The sequence below is a fragment of the Mytilus trossulus genome, chromosome 10 (assembly GCF_036588685.1).
Source record: "Mytilus trossulus isolate FHL-02 chromosome 10, PNRI_Mtr1.1.1.hap1, whole genome shotgun sequence".
Lineage (NCBI taxonomy): Eukaryota > Metazoa > Mollusca > Bivalvia > Mytilida > Mytilidae > Mytilus > Mytilus trossulus.
The window spans coordinates 63,569,209-63,587,470 of NC_086382.1; the positions used below are offsets into that span (position 1 = coordinate 63,569,209).

Sequence of the window (18,262 nt, forward strand, 5' to 3'; positions counted from 1 at the left end):
CTGGGTAAAAATTAAATCTTATTTTTGCATGGACCTTCAACACTAACCATGATGCATATATGGATAAAAATACCATCAGATTATGGTTTATAGTTGCTGCAATCTGAACCTTAAGGTAAAAACTACCCAAAGCTGTTCATGCATAAAATGAAGGTAAATAATATCTAATTTTAAGAGTGTTGATTTTGTCACTTAAAATCATGCATAAATTGACAAGGGTCATCATCTTGATTCATAGCTGAATAGATCCTGAATTTATCAGTTCACAAATCTTAACCAGAACATTTGAATAAAATATTGACAAAAGGACAAACAAAATGCATTTTTTCTCCCAAATTCATTGAGATAATAAGAACATATAATATGAAAAAAAATAAAATAAAATAAAATGAAAAAAAATATCCTCTCCCCAAATAAATCTAGAATATATATGATTATGGTTATTTGATTCAACTGTTTGAAGAATAAACCCTCTGAATCAATCAATGACATGACCAAGGAACCCTTTTGAAATAACCACTGGCACAACCCAGGAACCCATCTGAATGAACCACTGGCACGACCAAGGAACCCATCTGAACAACCACTGGCACGACCAAGGAACCCATCTGAATCAACCACTGGCACGACCAATGAACCCATCTGAATCAACCACTGGCATGACCAAGGAACCCATCTGAATCAACCAATGACATGACCCAGGAACCCATCTGAATGAACCACTGGCACGACCAATGAACCCATCTGAACAACCACTGGCACGACCAAGGAACCCATCTGAATCAACCACTGGCACGACCAATGAACCCATCTGAATCAACCACTGGCATGACCAAGGAACCCATCTGAATCAACCAATGACATGACCCAGGAACCCATCTGAATGAACCACTGGCACGACCAATGAACCCATCTGAACAACCACTGGCACGACCAAGGAACCCATCTGAATCAACCACTGGCACGACCAATGAACCCATCTGAATCAACCACTGGCATGACCAAGGAACCCATCTGAATCAACCAATGACATGACCCAGGAACCCATCTGAATCACCCAATGACACGACCCAGGAACCCATCTGAATCAACAATGACACAACCCCAAAACCCATCTGAATCAACCAATGACACAACCCAGAAACCCATCTGAATCAACCAATCACACAACCAAGGAACGCATCTGAATCAACCAATGACACGACCCATGAACCCATCTGAATCAACCAATAACACAACCCAAAATCCATCTAAATCAACCAATGACACGACCCAGAAACCCCCCCATCTGAATCAACCAATGACACAACCAAGGAACACATCTGAATCAACCAATGACACAACCCAGGTACACATCTGAATCAACCAAGGACACCGCCTAGGAACGCATCTGAATCAACCAATGACATGACCCAGGAACCCATCTGGATTAACCAATGACACAACCCAGGAACGCATCTGAATCAACCAATGACAAGACCCAGGAACCCATCTAAATCAACCAATGACACGACCCAGGATCCCATCTGAATCAACCAATGACATGACCCAGGAACACATATGAATCAACCAATGACACCATCAAAGGAACGCATCTGAATCAACCAATGACACCACCAAGGAACGCATCTGAATCAACCAATGACATGACCCAGGAACCTATCTGAATCAACCAATGACATGACCAGGAAAGCATCTGAATCAACCATTGGCAATCATCAGACTGGACTTCCTTATCAAGTGCAACAGAGTTTTCAAGCCACACTTGATGGATCCCTGTAATGAAATACAAAACCAAAATTTCACATGGAGAACCATTTGCATCTGCATCATTTGGAAAGTGAAGGTTTTATTTAATAAAGGTTTAAAGTTATAACATCAAGCAAGCAAAAGCTTTTCTGGTGTAACAAACCTGAAGAGTTTTTTAGTTCTTCCTTTGCTATAAAGTACATGTATTATAAGACATAAAAACTAAATATTAAAATGTTAGTTTATAAAGCATAAATACAAACAGTATTCATTTACATTATAATACAAGAGGCTCCCAAGAGCCTGAATCGCTCATCTGGTAAAAATATGTCATTATATGATGTAGATTTTTTTAATGTTTACATTGTTCAGTGACCGTGAAATTGGGACCAAAAAAATGAATTTGGCATTAAAATAAGAAATGTCATACCATAGGGAACATGTGTATTAATTTTCAACAAGTTGATTGGACTTCAACTTCATCAAAAATTACCTTTACCAAAAACTTAAACCTGAAGCAGGACAGACTTACAAACGGATGCACAGACCGAAAAACTGTATGCCCCATTTTGGGGCATAAAAATCATCCTTTATTCATAAAGACAATGAATACTAAAATCGAACAATTCTGGCCATATTAACATGTCTTGGAACCATGAAAATGAGGTCAATGACATATGACAGATAGAAACTTAGAAAAATAAGGCATGTGTACAAGGATTAAAGTAGTTAGATATTCCACCCTCCGGACATTAAAAAAAACCTTGTACAAAAAGTAAATGCTGGTAACACCAATTTGTAATCCCTATAAAGTCTTTCATTATTAACTGCAACTTTGCAGCAAGACATAAAAAACTCATTCTGATCAAGTCAGTGTTATTGTCATAAAGTGTGAATTAACCGCCATGTTGAAGACCCATTGGTGGCTCTTTGGTTTGGTTGGTTTTTTGTTTTTGTTTAAACATTGCCTGTTTCCATTCTCAATTCTATTAAATGTACTGTAGTAAGGCAAACATTATATTACCTCACATACTCTAATCAAACACTACAATATTAATGATGAATTATTTTCATCATTTCTTTTAATCCCAATTCTTAGGTGACCCTGATAAACTTCTGATTTTGATCATGTATTTGTTAAGTTAGAATCTAACAAAATAATTTTACAATTTTACACTTTTAAAAAACAAGAGTGCACACACTGAAATGTCTCGCCTTCTTTACTAATCATTGATATTATTTTGATAGTTTTAAGTATAAAGCTTTATTACAACTGTCACATAAACTTAACATTAACCAAGATAGCTAAACAAAGACACACACAGCATCAAATGAGGTCAAGGTCAGATGAACCATGCCAGGGAGACATGTACAGCTAACAGTGCTTCCATACATTAAATATAGTTGACCTATTACTTATAGTTTAAGAAAAATAGACCAAAACACAAAAACCTAACACTGTGCAATAAACCCTGAAATTAAGGTCATGGTCAAATAAAACGTGCGGGACTGACATATAGATCATAAAATATTTCCATACACCAAATATAGTTGACCTTTGGCATATAATATTAGATAAAAATACCAAAAAACTCAAAAACTTAACTATAACCACTGAACCATGAAAATGAGGTCAAGGTCAAATGACATCTGCCCGCTAGACATGTACATCTTACAATTATTCCATACAACAAATATAGTAGACCTATTGCATAGAGTATAAGAAAAACAGACCAAAACACAAAAACTAAACTATAACCACTGAACCATGAAAATGAGGTCAAGGTCAAATGACACTGCCCGCTAGACATGTACATCTTACAATTATTCCATACAACAAATAGAGTAGACCTATTGCATAAAGTATAAGAAAAACTGACCAAAACACAGAAACTTAACTATAACCATTGAACCATCAAAATGAGGTCAAGGTTAGATGACACCTGCCAGTTGGACATGTACACCTTACAGTCCTTCCATACACCGAATATACTAGCCCTATTGCTTATAGTATCTGAGATATGGACTTTACCACCAAAACTTAACCTTGTTCACTGATCCAGGAAATGAGGTCAAGGTCAAGTGAAAACTGTCTGACAGGCATGAAGACCTTGAAAGGTACGCACATACAACATATAGTTATCCTATCAGTTATAATAAGAGAGAATTTAACATTACAAAAAATCTGAACTTTTTTTTCAAGTGGTCACTGAACCATGAAAATGAGCTCAAGGACATTGGACATGTGACTGACGGAAACTTTGTAACATGAAGCATCTATATACAAAGTATGAAGCATCCAGGTCTTCCAGCTTCTAAAATATAAAGCTTTTAAGAAGTTAGCTAACGCCGTAGCCGCCGCTGGATCACTATATGTATGTCGAGCTTTTTCTGTATGCAAGTGACCTTACTGTGACCCTTCTCGTAAAAAGCAGGTGATTGCAATACTCATTGATCTGTCCTCGAAATAAACTATTATCTGATTGTACATGTTATACACGTGTTCAATATATTTGCTTCTTTGTTGATTGTTTATTATAAGGTGACTATCTGTTAACTTTGGCTTCAAAATATGGCAATTGATTAGCTGTTATATTTTCACATCATAACAGACACAGAAAAAACTTGATGATTTAAATTTTTGCATAAAAAATAATAAAATCGTGCACAAAAGACTTAGTTGCTGATATATACATGCATTGGTTCAAGAATTAGATAAAAATTATTTTTCACCAGTCACTCGTTTCATATGACTATATATTAATATTCATTATAAAGCAATGGGAAAATTCCTTTATTTGTAATTTTATTTTATTGATTATTTCTCAAACTCCACTGTAATCCTGATTATATTCTGATTCAAAGGAAAATCATTGTCTGTTGTTTACCTCCTGTATATTGTGTGCATGATGAATAGAATAAGTCTCAAGTTAAAAGTTGATTTTATAAAATAATATTTAAAGAAATAGTTATGCTGTAATCAGAAGTAAATTTTTCGTTTTTGAAATGAGGTATTGTGGATTCACTATTTCTCGTTGGATACCATTTTTCGTGGGTTTTGTGGGCATATGTGAACCATAAATTTAAATGTTTAACAAATAACAAAATTTTTAGTTTTGTATGCAGACATTGGCAAAACCATGAAATCAAATATCCATGAAAGTGCAAGTTTCCCTCAATCCACAAAAATAAATGACTCCACAGTACATGGGAAATTATTTTAAAAAATAAACGTTTTCTAACAAATTCTGCTTGTTAATTAACTTTTCTATATATTCTATAATGATTATGAATTAAGAGATTAACAAACAAAGCTTCAGTAATATAATTAGAACTATGTTTTGCTTTGAATCTTGTTTCTTTATGAAACTACTAAAGTATTATACTACATAATGAAAGCATGGAATTATTTCTCCATATATAGCTTACTTTCTGTCTGTCAATCTTAAACTGAATGGACTGTCATCTTTGGTTGACTTGGGCTTATAATTCCTGAAATAGTAACGTATAATTGTCATTCAGCATAAAATTATGTATTTTATTTTCATGTTAGAAATATCAATAAGCACACAGTGTTAGTATTGTTCATTGTCAAATATACTGAGTAAAAACTGTGTAATCCGAAATATACTACCAATTGTTACTGATGCTATGGTAATTTGAAATAAAATATTGCTAAATCAGTCTTTAAGTTAATCAAGCTAATATAATGCACAATTTACCTATATGTAGAATTCTGTAAATTCAGAAATTATTGCGATGTTTTTGTTATTGCGAAAAATACAACTATTTATAATCACAAATATTAAAACTTGCATTTTTGAATATCTTTATATAAATCAAACATGATTTTTCTGGATATCGCAAAAATTTAAATGGCATTTTAATCCAAAATGACAAAATCGCAATAATTTAAGGCATGCAATTATTTAATGCATGCAATTATTTGTGAATTTACAGTATATACATGTAATGGTATACCTAACAGAATGCTCCATGACCATGGTAAAATGATTCTTTAGTACTGTTAACTCAAATGGTCTGTAGTAATCATTGAACTGGTTTATTCTTTCATCAGTGTCATGGAATTTCTCTACAGCGCTATCATCTTCAGATTTCTTCTCTACAATGAGAAAAATTAAAAAGTTTAAATTTATCTAGCAGTCCATTTAACAATGCTTAACCTTTACCTGGACTAGTCAATAACTTTGCAGCTTCTGTACTTATCTAACCTACTATTGGTGGTAGTGTGGTGCATAAACATTATAATAGTTGTCCTATCACAAACAAATAAATGTCTTCCTTACCTAAATAATCTTTCATTGTCACAATTCTTTGGAAAAACAAAAACATGCTAGATACCGCCTAGAAATGGTTGGTACCTTAATTTTGAGAATAGGTTCTGTGTGAACATTTATGAGACAATAATTCATACCATACCCAATTCTGCAAAACCTCCATAAAATGAAAGCATTTCAAACATATCCCCATACTAAACAAATCTTACTTTGATCATAAGGGAGAGGTAGACTTCTGAAAACAGGCAAATCCCACCACTGACTGTAACTGAAAACAAAAAACATAACTAGCTAGTCATATCAAGTTGAAGTAAAATTTAATTGATGCTATTCATGCAAAAAATACAAATTCAAATTTCCATAAGATAGGGATAAAGCATACCATAAGTATCAAAAAATTAAAGTATTTATGGCTATTGAAGCAATTGCTGCCTAATGTGTTTCAGTTTGTTACTTTTATTTTTATGCTATCAAAAATTAATTAATTTACAGAAGTATAAATAAGGTATGAACATTCTGCAAACAATTTGGCTGATTACATTACAGCAAAATGCTATGAGTATGTAGGTAAAGGACATATTTTTGGTTAGCTTGCTTGCTAGCTGAACCATGAATTCATTATTAAGTTAGGTATACTAACCTCCTTTCAGAGTAGACTAGTGTGACAGATAACCAATTTATCTGTCTGTAGGAATAGACTACTTCGAAAGGAGGGTAGTATACCTTACCTAATAATGACTAAACAGTTCAGCTAGCAAGCAAGCTAACCAAATATATTACCTTTGTCTTCACACTCAAGGTATTTTGCTGTAACTGGTTAAAAAAAATTGAAAAAGGCGATTAAAGACATAAAACTATTTCCAATGTATCAATGATATATGTTCTGTAAATTTTAAAAGTTAAACATAAAACAAGTGTTAAAAATATCAAAATATATACCTTTTCCTAAACATTCTCTGAACCCCAGCTAGATCTTTATTATGAAGGTAATAATCAGTAGGTAATTCCCATATATTGGGCTTCCCTTCACGTGGTAAAAACACTCCAAGGAATATATTGGTGGCATGCTGTTTTTCTAGATCTATAATATATAACATAAAATTAAATGAAACTCAGTACATGTACTTTAAGTATTTTTAATGATATTCTTTTTTATTAATAACATTGAAAATATAGCTTTTAAAACTATCAGTATTAGGATTACTTATCTATAACATTTTAGTCTAAAATTTATTTTTAGTAAAACTGTACTACCGTCCAACTGTTCAGTGGCGGATCCAGACTTTTTCCTAAGGGGGGCCCTCTGACTGGCCTAAAGGGGGGGGGGGCTCCAGTCATGCTTCAGTGATTCCCTGTATAATCAACCAATTATTTTTTTCCATGAAAGGGGGGGGGCCTGGATCCGTCTATCCTGTTATAACCATATATGCATGTCTTCAAAAGTTTCGCTTTCAGGTCTTTTAATGATCGGTTGAAAAAAATTATAAATGAAACTCTAGCCTCATTATTTTCATTTGTATGGCATCATGTTTTGAAATAACTTAATTTCAACAAAGGCATTAATGGATTTTCACTTAAATTTACTTTATTTTGATTTTGGAGATTTTTCAGAGCTATTATGCATTAATTCATTTTTTAAGATTCAGAATAAGAATAAAAGTTTTGTAGTTTTATACTGTAACATCAATTATAATGTATATCTCTGAGTCTGTGTTTTAAAAAGTATAGAACTATAAATATATCTAGAATTTTCTCACTTTGTTGTTTACAAAGCAAGGAAACAACATCATATTAGAATTATCATAAAATACAGATCTTGATCAATGCTTAAAGTAAGAATTTGACAACATTTATTTTCCTTTAACTGGTCATTTTTCATTGCTATTTGTTGACCATGAACTGACCTGTGAATGTATTACTGTAATATCTAGACACAGTATATAAGATATCCTTAGACTGAGCTGCCCATGGATTTATTTTCCTGTATCCCTCTATTCTGTGGACTAGTTGTGAACCTCCATATTGTAAAGCTATTGTATCTCCTTGTGCTTCATATAAATCCTCCAACATACTGCAAAGGATATAGATATATGCAAAAGTGCCACTTCAGTTACTAAGTATCTATTAAATGTCAATAAAAAAGGGATATAATCTTTCTTGAAGAATTTATTGTGACAAATCCTTTTAATTTAATCATCTTTTTTTGTAGAGATTATTCTAGCAAAGTAACATTTGCCCATTGAAATTTGACAAAGAAACCAGTTTTGTTTCATACTGACAGCCATATTTATGTCAGTTAACACTGTTTAAGAGAAAGATTGGATAATAAAATAATAAAATTTCAAACTATGTAGAGTTATTGGCCTTTCGACAGTTTGCAAGCAGAAATTTTGATAATATACTGGGTATACATTATAACTTTTTTTTCAGCAATAAATTGAAATCAGCAAACAGTATTCGACTGAAGGGGTTAGTATGAGGGAACCAAAGAATGTGTATTACATGGTCTTTTAAAAGTAGTTCTCAAGCTATTCTAACCTTATGATATCTGTTTCAAACTCCAGGTCCATCTTAGGTAAAACACCAAGTGCCCACAACTGATAGGCCAGTGCAGCTTTCCCTATAGCAAACTGTGCTGTATTGGTTCTATCTAAACAATCAACACAATTGGTCCTTACAACACCTGTCTGTAGGCAGCCATAGTCATTTCTATAACCATGGAAACCTATCAATCTGTAAAAAAAGTAAATAATTTCAAAATTTGATGGAATTTCACCTAATACAGGGGCAAAATAAGACTGACAGAGAGTCTCAGAGATCAAAAAACATAATGGCCCCCATATCCAGCTAAGGATTCCTGTAGGTGATGCATGAGACCCTGAGAATCGGTTAATGTTCATTCTGTTTTGGTGTATTTTCACAATAACGAAGCGTTTTAGTTTCGTTTACAAGCAGTTTCAGTTTCTGTTTGATATGGAAAACAGGTTTTCCCAAGAAAATACCGCAAACGATCGCACAGAATTTGAAATTACCGGAGTTTCATTAGACCTTTTCTAACAGTGACAAAAAAGTTATTTACCTAAAATTTAGTTGGGAGAAGGAGGCGCAGACTATGTACCAGTGTGAACTATACAAGCCTTTCTACAGTAGACCCATTGCTGGCCTCGGACTGTTGTATTTACTTTGGTTGAGTTGTTGTATCCTTGACACATTCCCTATTTCCATTCTCAATCTTATTTAGTTTTATAACAGATCTAAATGAAGAGAGGATAGACATTTTTCTGTACTGTTTATAATCAAAGAGCTGAATAGCTCTGAGGGGAAAGACGGCCCTTGTTTCTATTTAATTATATTTTTGGAAAGGGGGGTATCTTTTGATAGTTTTCATATGAAGAATGAAAAAGAGAACAGCTAGAACATGTAGAAAGGTTGACAATATTGAAATCAATTGTTGTTTATGTAATTTCATTTCCTTAGTTTAGGATTCAATTTGGACCAATGGAAGAGATCTGCATCTTCTAAATCTAAACATTTGATTAAAGTTGATAGCTAATTATCTAAAACTCAACTGAATTCTGTCATTTCAAAACAACTACAATATTTTTTGAAATCTTGATTGTGTACCAATGAACTGCAGGCTAGGGCCATTTTCCTTTTTTTGTGACAGTACTCTTGGATTTTTAAGTTTTTTCTTTAGAAAGTGTGGACTGAAAATCTATTCAGTTTTAATTTCCATTGTTAAAGTTCCGAGTTACAATCTCATCACAGGGAAACAGGTAATAATAAAAAAAAAAACAATATGAGTGATGTAACTGTGTGAAGCTTGTTTCCAAATCTGAATTTTGAAATATTTGTAAATAATAAATATGTTTAAACTACAAAATGCAAATCTTTATTATTTTTTTTTACCATTACAATGATTATGTAGGTACACACAAATTTAGTTTTAATAGAAGACTACTAATCCAATGAAATGTCACATTTGAAGTGTTTAAATACATTAACTTTTATTTTAGTGGATAATTACTCATCAATTGATGTGCTCCTGAATTGGAGGAAGATTCTCAGAATTTTTACAGAAAAAGTGGTCTCACTAATTAGAGACAAAAAGAATTTTAGCGACAAGAAGTGACAAGAAGAGTATTTTTTTTTTGTCGCTAAATTGTCTTCTTGACGCTTCTTGTCGCTTCTTGACGCTTGTTGTCTCTAATTGGTGAGACCCGAAAAAAGTGATAAAATCGTTTCTTTCCCCTGTCTCATGTAACCCCACGATCTCTGTTTATTTTGAAAGTTGTTGACCTACAAATTAAAGTATTGCATGTTGATGTTTAAATCATCTACAGTAAACAATATTATGTTTAGATTTAACAAATACAAATTTGTAATTAGTGCACGATCTCTAAGAATGATTTAAATAACCAGTGAACTGGTGAAGGATATCCCTGCTTCTTCCAAGAATGACGTCACTATAAAATACAATGTAGGTTGGATATATTTAGAATATCTCGTCATACTGATTTTTCCGGATTGTAAAATAAACGTAAATAGTGTAAAGGAGAGTTCAAGATACGATACTTTCGTGTGAAACAGAAGGGAAATGTGTAAAAAAGTGTTTAAAGTCAAACCATTCATTTCTGGGTCTCCTTCTCTTCAATCTAAGTAAGATTTGTTTGGGGGTTTTCCACACTATAACATATATAAAAACAAAATGAATGATGTGAGGGAGTGTCACTCTGGTCAACCCCATAGGGGATTGACGGCTTGAAGCCGTCTTTCCCCAAAAACTTACTCCTCTTGATCCCAGTATTTTTCCTCCACAGGTTTCATCGTCTTTATATACAGTCCAGTCTTTTTTACACACTGCCTAGCTATTTTTGCTAATCTTGACAAAACATCTATATTTTTCCTAAAACAGATATTTTGTTGTCAAAGTAACTCTATATAGTGCTTCAGAAAGGAATTGTAAAAAGAATCCTGCATTTTTAAATATTACTTTTACCAGGTACTTGAGAAAAGGTTAAAAGTCAATCAATCCATGTAAGAATAGTTGAAATAAATTTCAGATATCTTAAACCATTTTCAATGTACAACTTTATAAATAGAATTTTTATTAACAGCTTTATTCAATTGTGTGCTTACAGAAGTCATTTTGTAGTGCCTTAGGGGTTAACAGAAATAGTGAATGAAATAACATCTTAAACATTCATCACATTGTTTATTAGGTGGAAATCTTGCTAGAAAAAATTAGAACATCCAATTATTATTTTTTCTCTCTATAAAACAATTTTAGTCGACTTCTTTTTTTATTTCAAATCTTTTAAAAATTTCAGTTTTTACCATAGTCTAGTCAGAATACTACCAGTACTTGCTAATTTTTTTAAATTTTAAACCACTTTTATTTTTTGTCTATCTGATGAGTTAAGCCTTTTTCAACTGATTTTTATAGTTCGTTCTTATGTTGTACTGTTATACCACTGTCCCAGGTTAGGGGGAGGGTTGGGATCCCGCTAACATGTTTAACCCGCCACATTATTTATGTATGTGTCCCAAGTCAGGAGCCTGTAATTCAGTAGTTGTCGTTTGTTTATGTGTTACATATTTGTTTTTCGTTCATTTTTTTACATAAATAAGGCCTTTAGTTTTCTCGCTTGAATTGTTTTACATTGTCCTATCGGGGCCTTTTATAGCTGACTATGCGGTATGGGCTTTGCTCATTGTTGAAGGCCGTACGGTGACCTATAGTTGTTTATTTTTGTGTCATTTTGGTCTTTTGTGGATAGTTGTCTCGTTGGCAATCATACCACATCTTCTTTTTTATATAAAGCATAAATCATCATACTATTACCTTTTACTAAAATAAGCCATATCAAAGTCCACATATCTCATGCATTGATCCTCCGGCAGAAACTGGTTTAAATAATCCACTACATCCTTGTATTCTTCTGATAGTATACTCTCATGTCGTCTCTTCTCTCTTTTCTGCAAGAAATTTTAAAAATGTCAGTACTCAGCTCATTTTTGAGGGAGGAAATATTTAAAAAAAATAATACATCTTGATGAACAATTATTATTCTTGTTTAGTGTTTCAATCTATTTTATTGTGTGTCAAAAAAGTTCTTCAATGAAATATACTTTATGATATCTTTTTCAAATATTGAAAGTTCCTTAAATCTTGAGCAATATCATCATAACTACACAGTAAGGCATCTGATAGAGACAAACCTCACAGATAAAATATTCCGGTATACAAATTTATCGCTATTTTTATGAAATTTTCCTTTGATGCAGAGTAGAGTAATTTTTAAAAATTATCGCTAGAAATTAAGGGGGCTCGTGGCGTTGTCAAATTCTGTTGTCAATGAAATTAAAAACATTGTCAAAGTAGCGATAAACAGATAATCATTGGTCATCACAAACTCAATTGCTTTTCTTACTTTTGCTGTATCGGCTCAAGTGAGAAAATCTATTACGCTGAGATGATCAACAAGAATCTATAAATATACATTTTTTTTAACGGTAGATATTCAGACAACCGAAAAAAACCCACAAATTATGAAAATAAGAAGATGTGGTCTGATTGCCAATTTGACAACTATCCACTAGAAACCAAGTGACAAAGAAGTTATCAACTAAAGGTTACTGTATGGCCTTCAACAAGGATTATACATGAATATGTAATTACCTTAAAATTGCCTTCTTACCTTAACAAGATTTAAGATTATTATAGGAGAACCATATCTGTGTAACAACTGATTAAAATGATGTCCTGATACTTTGGCATAGGGGTCCTTTTGGTCCACTGAAAATAAACAAAATCATTTATATAGCAATACAAAGTCTAACAACAATGATGATGAAAACTGTGCTCATGGCAAGTTGTATTTGATTCTGATTTTAATTGACTAGGCCTAGCATGGATCTTTAAGGTGAGAGGTTATCTCCATGCACTCCAGCTTCCTACACTAAAAAAAACCATTACCATGACAATAGCCAAGTTTTAAAGTGACATTAAATACCAATAACCATTTAATCAATGCAAAATATGACTTCTCATTGTTTTTCATATAAGACAAACTTTGACATTTATGTATAGCTACCGGTAGCTTTTTTGAACAGCATGTAAGACAAAATATACATGGGACAAAATAATCACAGTTGATAACTTAACCAACATAACTAGAGGCTCTAAAGAGCCTGTGTCGCTCACCTTGGTCTATGTTAATATTAAACATTGTACACAAATGAATTCATGACAAAATTGTGTTTTGGTGATGGTGATGTGTTTGAAGATCTTACTTTACTAAACATTTTTGCTGCTTACAATTATCTCTATCTATAACAGTAGTTTCTGTGGAAAATGTAAGTGAAAATCTACAAATTTTGTGAAAATTGTTAAAAAATGACTATGAAGGGCAATAACTCCTCAGGGGGTCTATTGACTATTTTGGTCATGTTGACTCATTTTTAGTTCTTACTTTACTTTACATTATTGCTGTTTACAGTTTATCTCTATCTATAATAATATTCAAGATAATAACAAAAAAACAGCAAAATTTCCTCCAAATTACCAATTTAGGGGGCAGCAACCTAACAACCGATGATCCAATTCATCTGAAAATTCCTGGGCAGATAGATCTTGACCTGATCAACAATTTCAACTCTGTCAGATTTGCTCTTAATGCTTTGTTTTTTGGGTTATAAGCCAAAAACTGCATTTTACTCCCATGTTCTATTTTGAGCCATGGCCGCCATCTTGGTTGGTTGGCCAAGTTACCGGACACAATTTTTATACTAGATACCCCAAAGATGATTGTGGCCAAGTTTCAATTAATTTGGCCCAGTAGTTTCAGAGGAGAAGATTTTTCTAAAAGATTACTAAGATTTACGTAAAATGGTTAAAAATTGACTATAAAGGGCAATAACTCCTACAGTGGTCAACTGACCATTTTGGTAATGTTGACTTATTTGTAGATCTTACTTTGCTGAACATTATTGCTGTTTACAGTTTTTCTCTATCTATAATAATATTCAAGATAATAACCAAAAACAGCAAAATTTCCTTAAAATTACTGATTCAGGGGCAGCAACCTAACAACGGAATGTCAGATTCATCTGAAAATTTCAAGGCAGATAGATCTTAACCTGATAAACAATTTTACCCCATGTCAGATTTGCTCTAAATGCTTTGGTTTTTGAGTTATAAGCCAAAAACTGCATTTTACCCCTATGTTCTATTTTTAGCCATGGCGGCCATCTTGGTTGGTTGGCCAAGTTACCGGACACAATTTTTATACTAGATAGCCCAAAGATGATTGTGGCCAAGTTTCAATTAATTTGGCCCAGTAGTTTCAGAGGAGAAGATTTTTCTAAAAGATAACTAAGATTTACGTAAAATGGTTAAAAATTGACTATAAAGGGCAATAACTCCTACAGTGGTCAACTGACCATTTTGGTCATGTTGACTTATTTGTAGATCTTACTTTGCTGAACATTATTGCTGTTTACAGTTTTTCTCTATCTATAATAATATATAAGATAATAACCAAAAACAGCAAAATTTTCTAAAATTACTGATTCAGGGGCAGCAACCTAACAACGGAATGTCAGATTCATCTGAAAATTTCAAGGCAGATAGATCTTAACCTGATAAACAATTTTACCCCGTGTCAGATTTGCTCCAAATGCTTTGGTTTTTGAGTTATAAGCCAAAAACTGCATTTTACCCCTATGTTCTATTTTTAGCCATGGCGGCCATCTTGGTTGGTTGGCAAGGTCACCGGACACAATTTTCAAACTAGATACCTCAATGATGATTGTGGCCAAGTTTGGTTAAATTTGGCCCAGTAGTTTCAGAGGAGAAGATTTTTGTAAAAGTTAACGCAGGACGACGACGGACGACGACGGACGACGACGACGGACGACGACAGACGACGGACGCCAAGTGATGAGAAAAGCTCACTTGGCCCTTCGGGCCAGGTGAGCTAATAAAAGGTTATTTCATAAGGCTTAGTACCATTGTAGAAACATCTTGTGTAATACATACATGAAATAGCAGGTTTAGGTACCATTGTAGAAACATCTTGTGACCAGAACAATGGTACGGAGCCCCTCATCTGTACAAATGATGTCAACTTGGTACGGTCAAGGAATGTAATACTGGCATCATGAACAATCTGTTCCGTCTCCACTTCATTTGCAACATATCCCTTTAGTATTTAGAAAAGTTTATATGTATAATAATTGAAGAAATATAAATTACATCTGACACCAAATCTATTTGGATACGAAATATCTAAACCTAAATTTTTAAACAAGCAGTAGTGAACAGGAAAATATAAACTCTTTGATCTTCTGGTAATTCTTTCACAAAGGAATGTTTATGTTTAGGTCCTTTTTTTAATGGTCAGTGGTAGTTATTCATTAATCTTTTCATACATTGTTTGAAGTCATTAGGAATTACTTCAAAAGAAAACTTAAGATTTCTAGTTTAAAATGGCTATACCTCAATACCAAGATATTTCTGCTCACATGGTATGAGTCAATGTATTATTGAATAATTGAAATGACATTAGTACATACCTCAGAATTTGCACCCCTTTTAAGAAATCTGGTACCAGCAAACTGAATTGATCTTCTAGCAATCAGAGTGATGTACAATGCTTTCCCAAATATACATAAATCTGTTATTTGTTAAGAAAATTTTATTATATTAAAATAGGAGATGTGGTATGATTGCTAATGAGACAATGATCTTCAAAAAGTTAAAATGAAGTGGATGTAAGCAATTATAGGCAACAGCCAAAAACTTGGGAGGAGTGTATTATAATTGAGTTATACTTTAAAGGACTTCTTCTAAAATCATTTTCACAGCATCTTAATTGTGACAAAATACTGATGCAAGACTTTTTTCAAGGATTAAAATGTTTAGATTTATTTGTCAAATGATAGAGTAAAAGAGTGTCTGATCTGATTATCACTTCACATTTACTGGATCAAATGTCAAGTGAAACTGAGAAGACATGAGGAATCAAAGAAACACTACACTGAAAACAGAAGGTTAGTAAAATAAACCCCACAAAAAGTTTTGACTGCAATCAGGTACTCTGGAACTGTGAGAAGTTTCTGATTTACTATAAAATCCATCTATAAACCATGAATATTGGTAGGCAATTAATACTTAAGGATACGTTTTTGGTCCACAAATCCATGTATCATAGGTATAAACCAGTCTGTATGTAATATATGTTTACAAGGTTTTATTAAAAACTTATTCCATAAATATTTCTGTGCATATCTGTTCTTTATTCCATACACCTCTGAAATATAAATTATATTCAAAAACAAACTAATTGATGTTGTCAAATACTTGAATATTCAAACAAAAGTACAAATTATTTCTTAAATAATGTAGCATAATGAATTGAGAGAACTGGTAATTCTGTTGCTTGAATGTATAAAGAGTTTGCCACCCCAAAGCTTTTTTTTCTCAAGTTGACAGAAATATAGCTTACATTTGTTTATTACATACATTTTTGTATCTTAAAATGTTTAAAAGAAGTGAGTCCCGCTGACCTTTTTAATATATAATCCTACATACTACAACATTAAACAATATATGTATTTTTTTTACACTTAATGCAGATTCCTTTTTTTTAATTTAAAACAAAAACATTATTTTGATTATTTTCTTAAATGTTGTTGTTTTAAATTTTTTCTTTATTCTTGTTTCTAATAATATGTTTATCTTAGAGAAAGAGAGGCAGTCTAAAAATATCTTACCTGATTGGCCTAAGCCAGTACTGTTTGATACATAATCCACTGGCATCATATTAAACTGTAATGAATGTGTCAAATCATAGCTGTAACTGAAAATATAATCAAACATTGAATAACATTTAATATATTCATAAAAAAAAATGTAATCATCAAAATAAAAAAGCCTGGTAGAACTTTTATAATGGTGACTTGAGACTTACACAAGTACATTCTTTCCAAGAACCCTCAGGCTGCTGATTGTTTAACAGTTTTCCACAGTGTCCAAATTAATAAACTCACCTGAAGTAAAAATTGCTGGACAGGTCAACACTCTCAAATAACTTCTTGTACCTAAAAAATATACCCCAAAATATCAAAAAATTATAACAAAGTTGATTTTAATGATATCTTCTAATTCTTTTTAATCCTACTCTCTTTTTAATTTGAATCAACATTGAACATTGATACTTTCAATTTATTTTCTTGAAATAGATTTCAAAACGATACAAACAAAAATAACTAATTTTCCTTTTCATTTTATACTTGTTTTTATTTCTCTTTTGGTATTGATAATATCTACAACTGAATTTAGTGAAACTAAGTTCTAGTAAATAATCATTATGTCGAACTAACAAGGATGTTACCCAGTGGCTTTTGACAGATTGCTGTCCTTTATATTAGGTTTTCTTTCATTGTTTTGTCATAAATCTGGTCATTGGTTTTCTTGTAACATTTTTGTAACATTTTGAAATGTTGAAGCCTTTTCTTGTTGACTAAACATTATGTTTTGTTCCTTGTTGAAGGCTGTACAGTGAGAGTGAACTAGTGTTAACATTTATGGCATTTTGACTTTTTAAAGCTATTTCACAGAGTAATGGTTAACTCAAAGGCTAAAAGAAGGAACTACATAATTAGGGAATGTGTCCATAGGACACAGATGGTCCGGCCCCACTTGTATATAACATTATAAAGGGACATAACTCATGAACATTGAAAATCACGCTACCCAAATTTGTACTTGATCTGAGTTGTGTGGTAATAAGCATTGTGTAAACGTTTCATAACAATTAATTTAAGGCAAATTTAAGTTAAAGAACTGAAACGAAAAATTGAGCAATATTTTCATTTGCAAAGGGACATAACTCTAGAAAGGTAAAAGTGACACCACCACATGTCTGATTTGATCTGTGTTTTGTGGTGATAAGCACTGTGTATAAGTTTCATACTATTTGTAGAGAACAAATTTTAGAGAACAGAAACCAATTTTGGGACGTAGAGACGGTCTACATATGTACAGACTTACAGACGGTCAAGGTAAAACTTAATGCCCCCTCCAATGCAGAAAATGTTTGAATTACACACCAACCTTGATTCATCAGGATGTGTATATTTGACAGTATCATTAGGTATAGGTATCATAGCTGTATTCATAACTTTGTATATCACATGTGGTCCTATAC

At 32.6% G+C, this 18,262-nt stretch overlaps 1 protein-coding gene across 3 annotated transcripts in view; it reads right to left on the reverse strand.

The window, feature by feature from the left end:
* Window positions 1–18,262, reverse strand: part of LOC134688370 (polyphosphoinositide phosphatase-like) — a 32,600-nt gene that overhangs the window by 11,164 nt on the left and 3,174 nt on the right. The window contains exons 1-16 of one of the 3 annotated variants that reach the window (XM_063549035.1): window positions 18,169–18,255; window positions 17,103–17,153; window positions 16,827–16,912; window positions 16,235–16,363; window positions 15,627–15,727; window positions 15,091–15,253; window positions 12,749–12,846; window positions 11,893–12,026; window positions 10,837–10,953; window positions 8,586–8,780; window positions 7,952–8,118; window positions 6,987–7,128; window positions 6,257–6,315; window positions 5,731–5,872; window positions 5,179–5,241; window positions 1,913–1,939 (exon numbers count right to left, since the gene is read on the reverse strand). In XM_063549035.1, coding sequence (XP_063405105.1) covers window positions 1,913–1,939; window positions 5,179–5,241; window positions 5,731–5,872; window positions 6,257–6,315; window positions 6,987–7,128; window positions 7,952–8,118; window positions 8,586–8,780; window positions 10,837–10,953; window positions 11,893–12,026; window positions 12,749–12,846; window positions 15,091–15,253; window positions 15,627–15,727; window positions 16,235–16,363; window positions 16,827–16,912; window positions 17,103–17,153; window positions 18,169–18,233 — 1,739 coding nt within the window. In that variant the 5' untranslated portion in view covers window positions 18,234–18,255. Of the gene's footprint in view, window positions 1–1,912; window positions 1,940–5,178; window positions 5,242–5,730; window positions 5,873–6,256; window positions 6,316–6,986; window positions 7,129–7,951; window positions 8,119–8,585; window positions 8,781–10,836; window positions 10,954–11,892; window positions 12,027–12,748; window positions 12,847–15,090; window positions 15,254–15,626; window positions 15,728–16,234; window positions 16,364–16,826; window positions 16,913–17,102; window positions 17,154–18,168; window positions 18,256–18,262 lie in introns of those variants that run through there. The other 2 variants (XM_063549033.1, XM_063549034.1) reach the window with 2 other exon arrangements.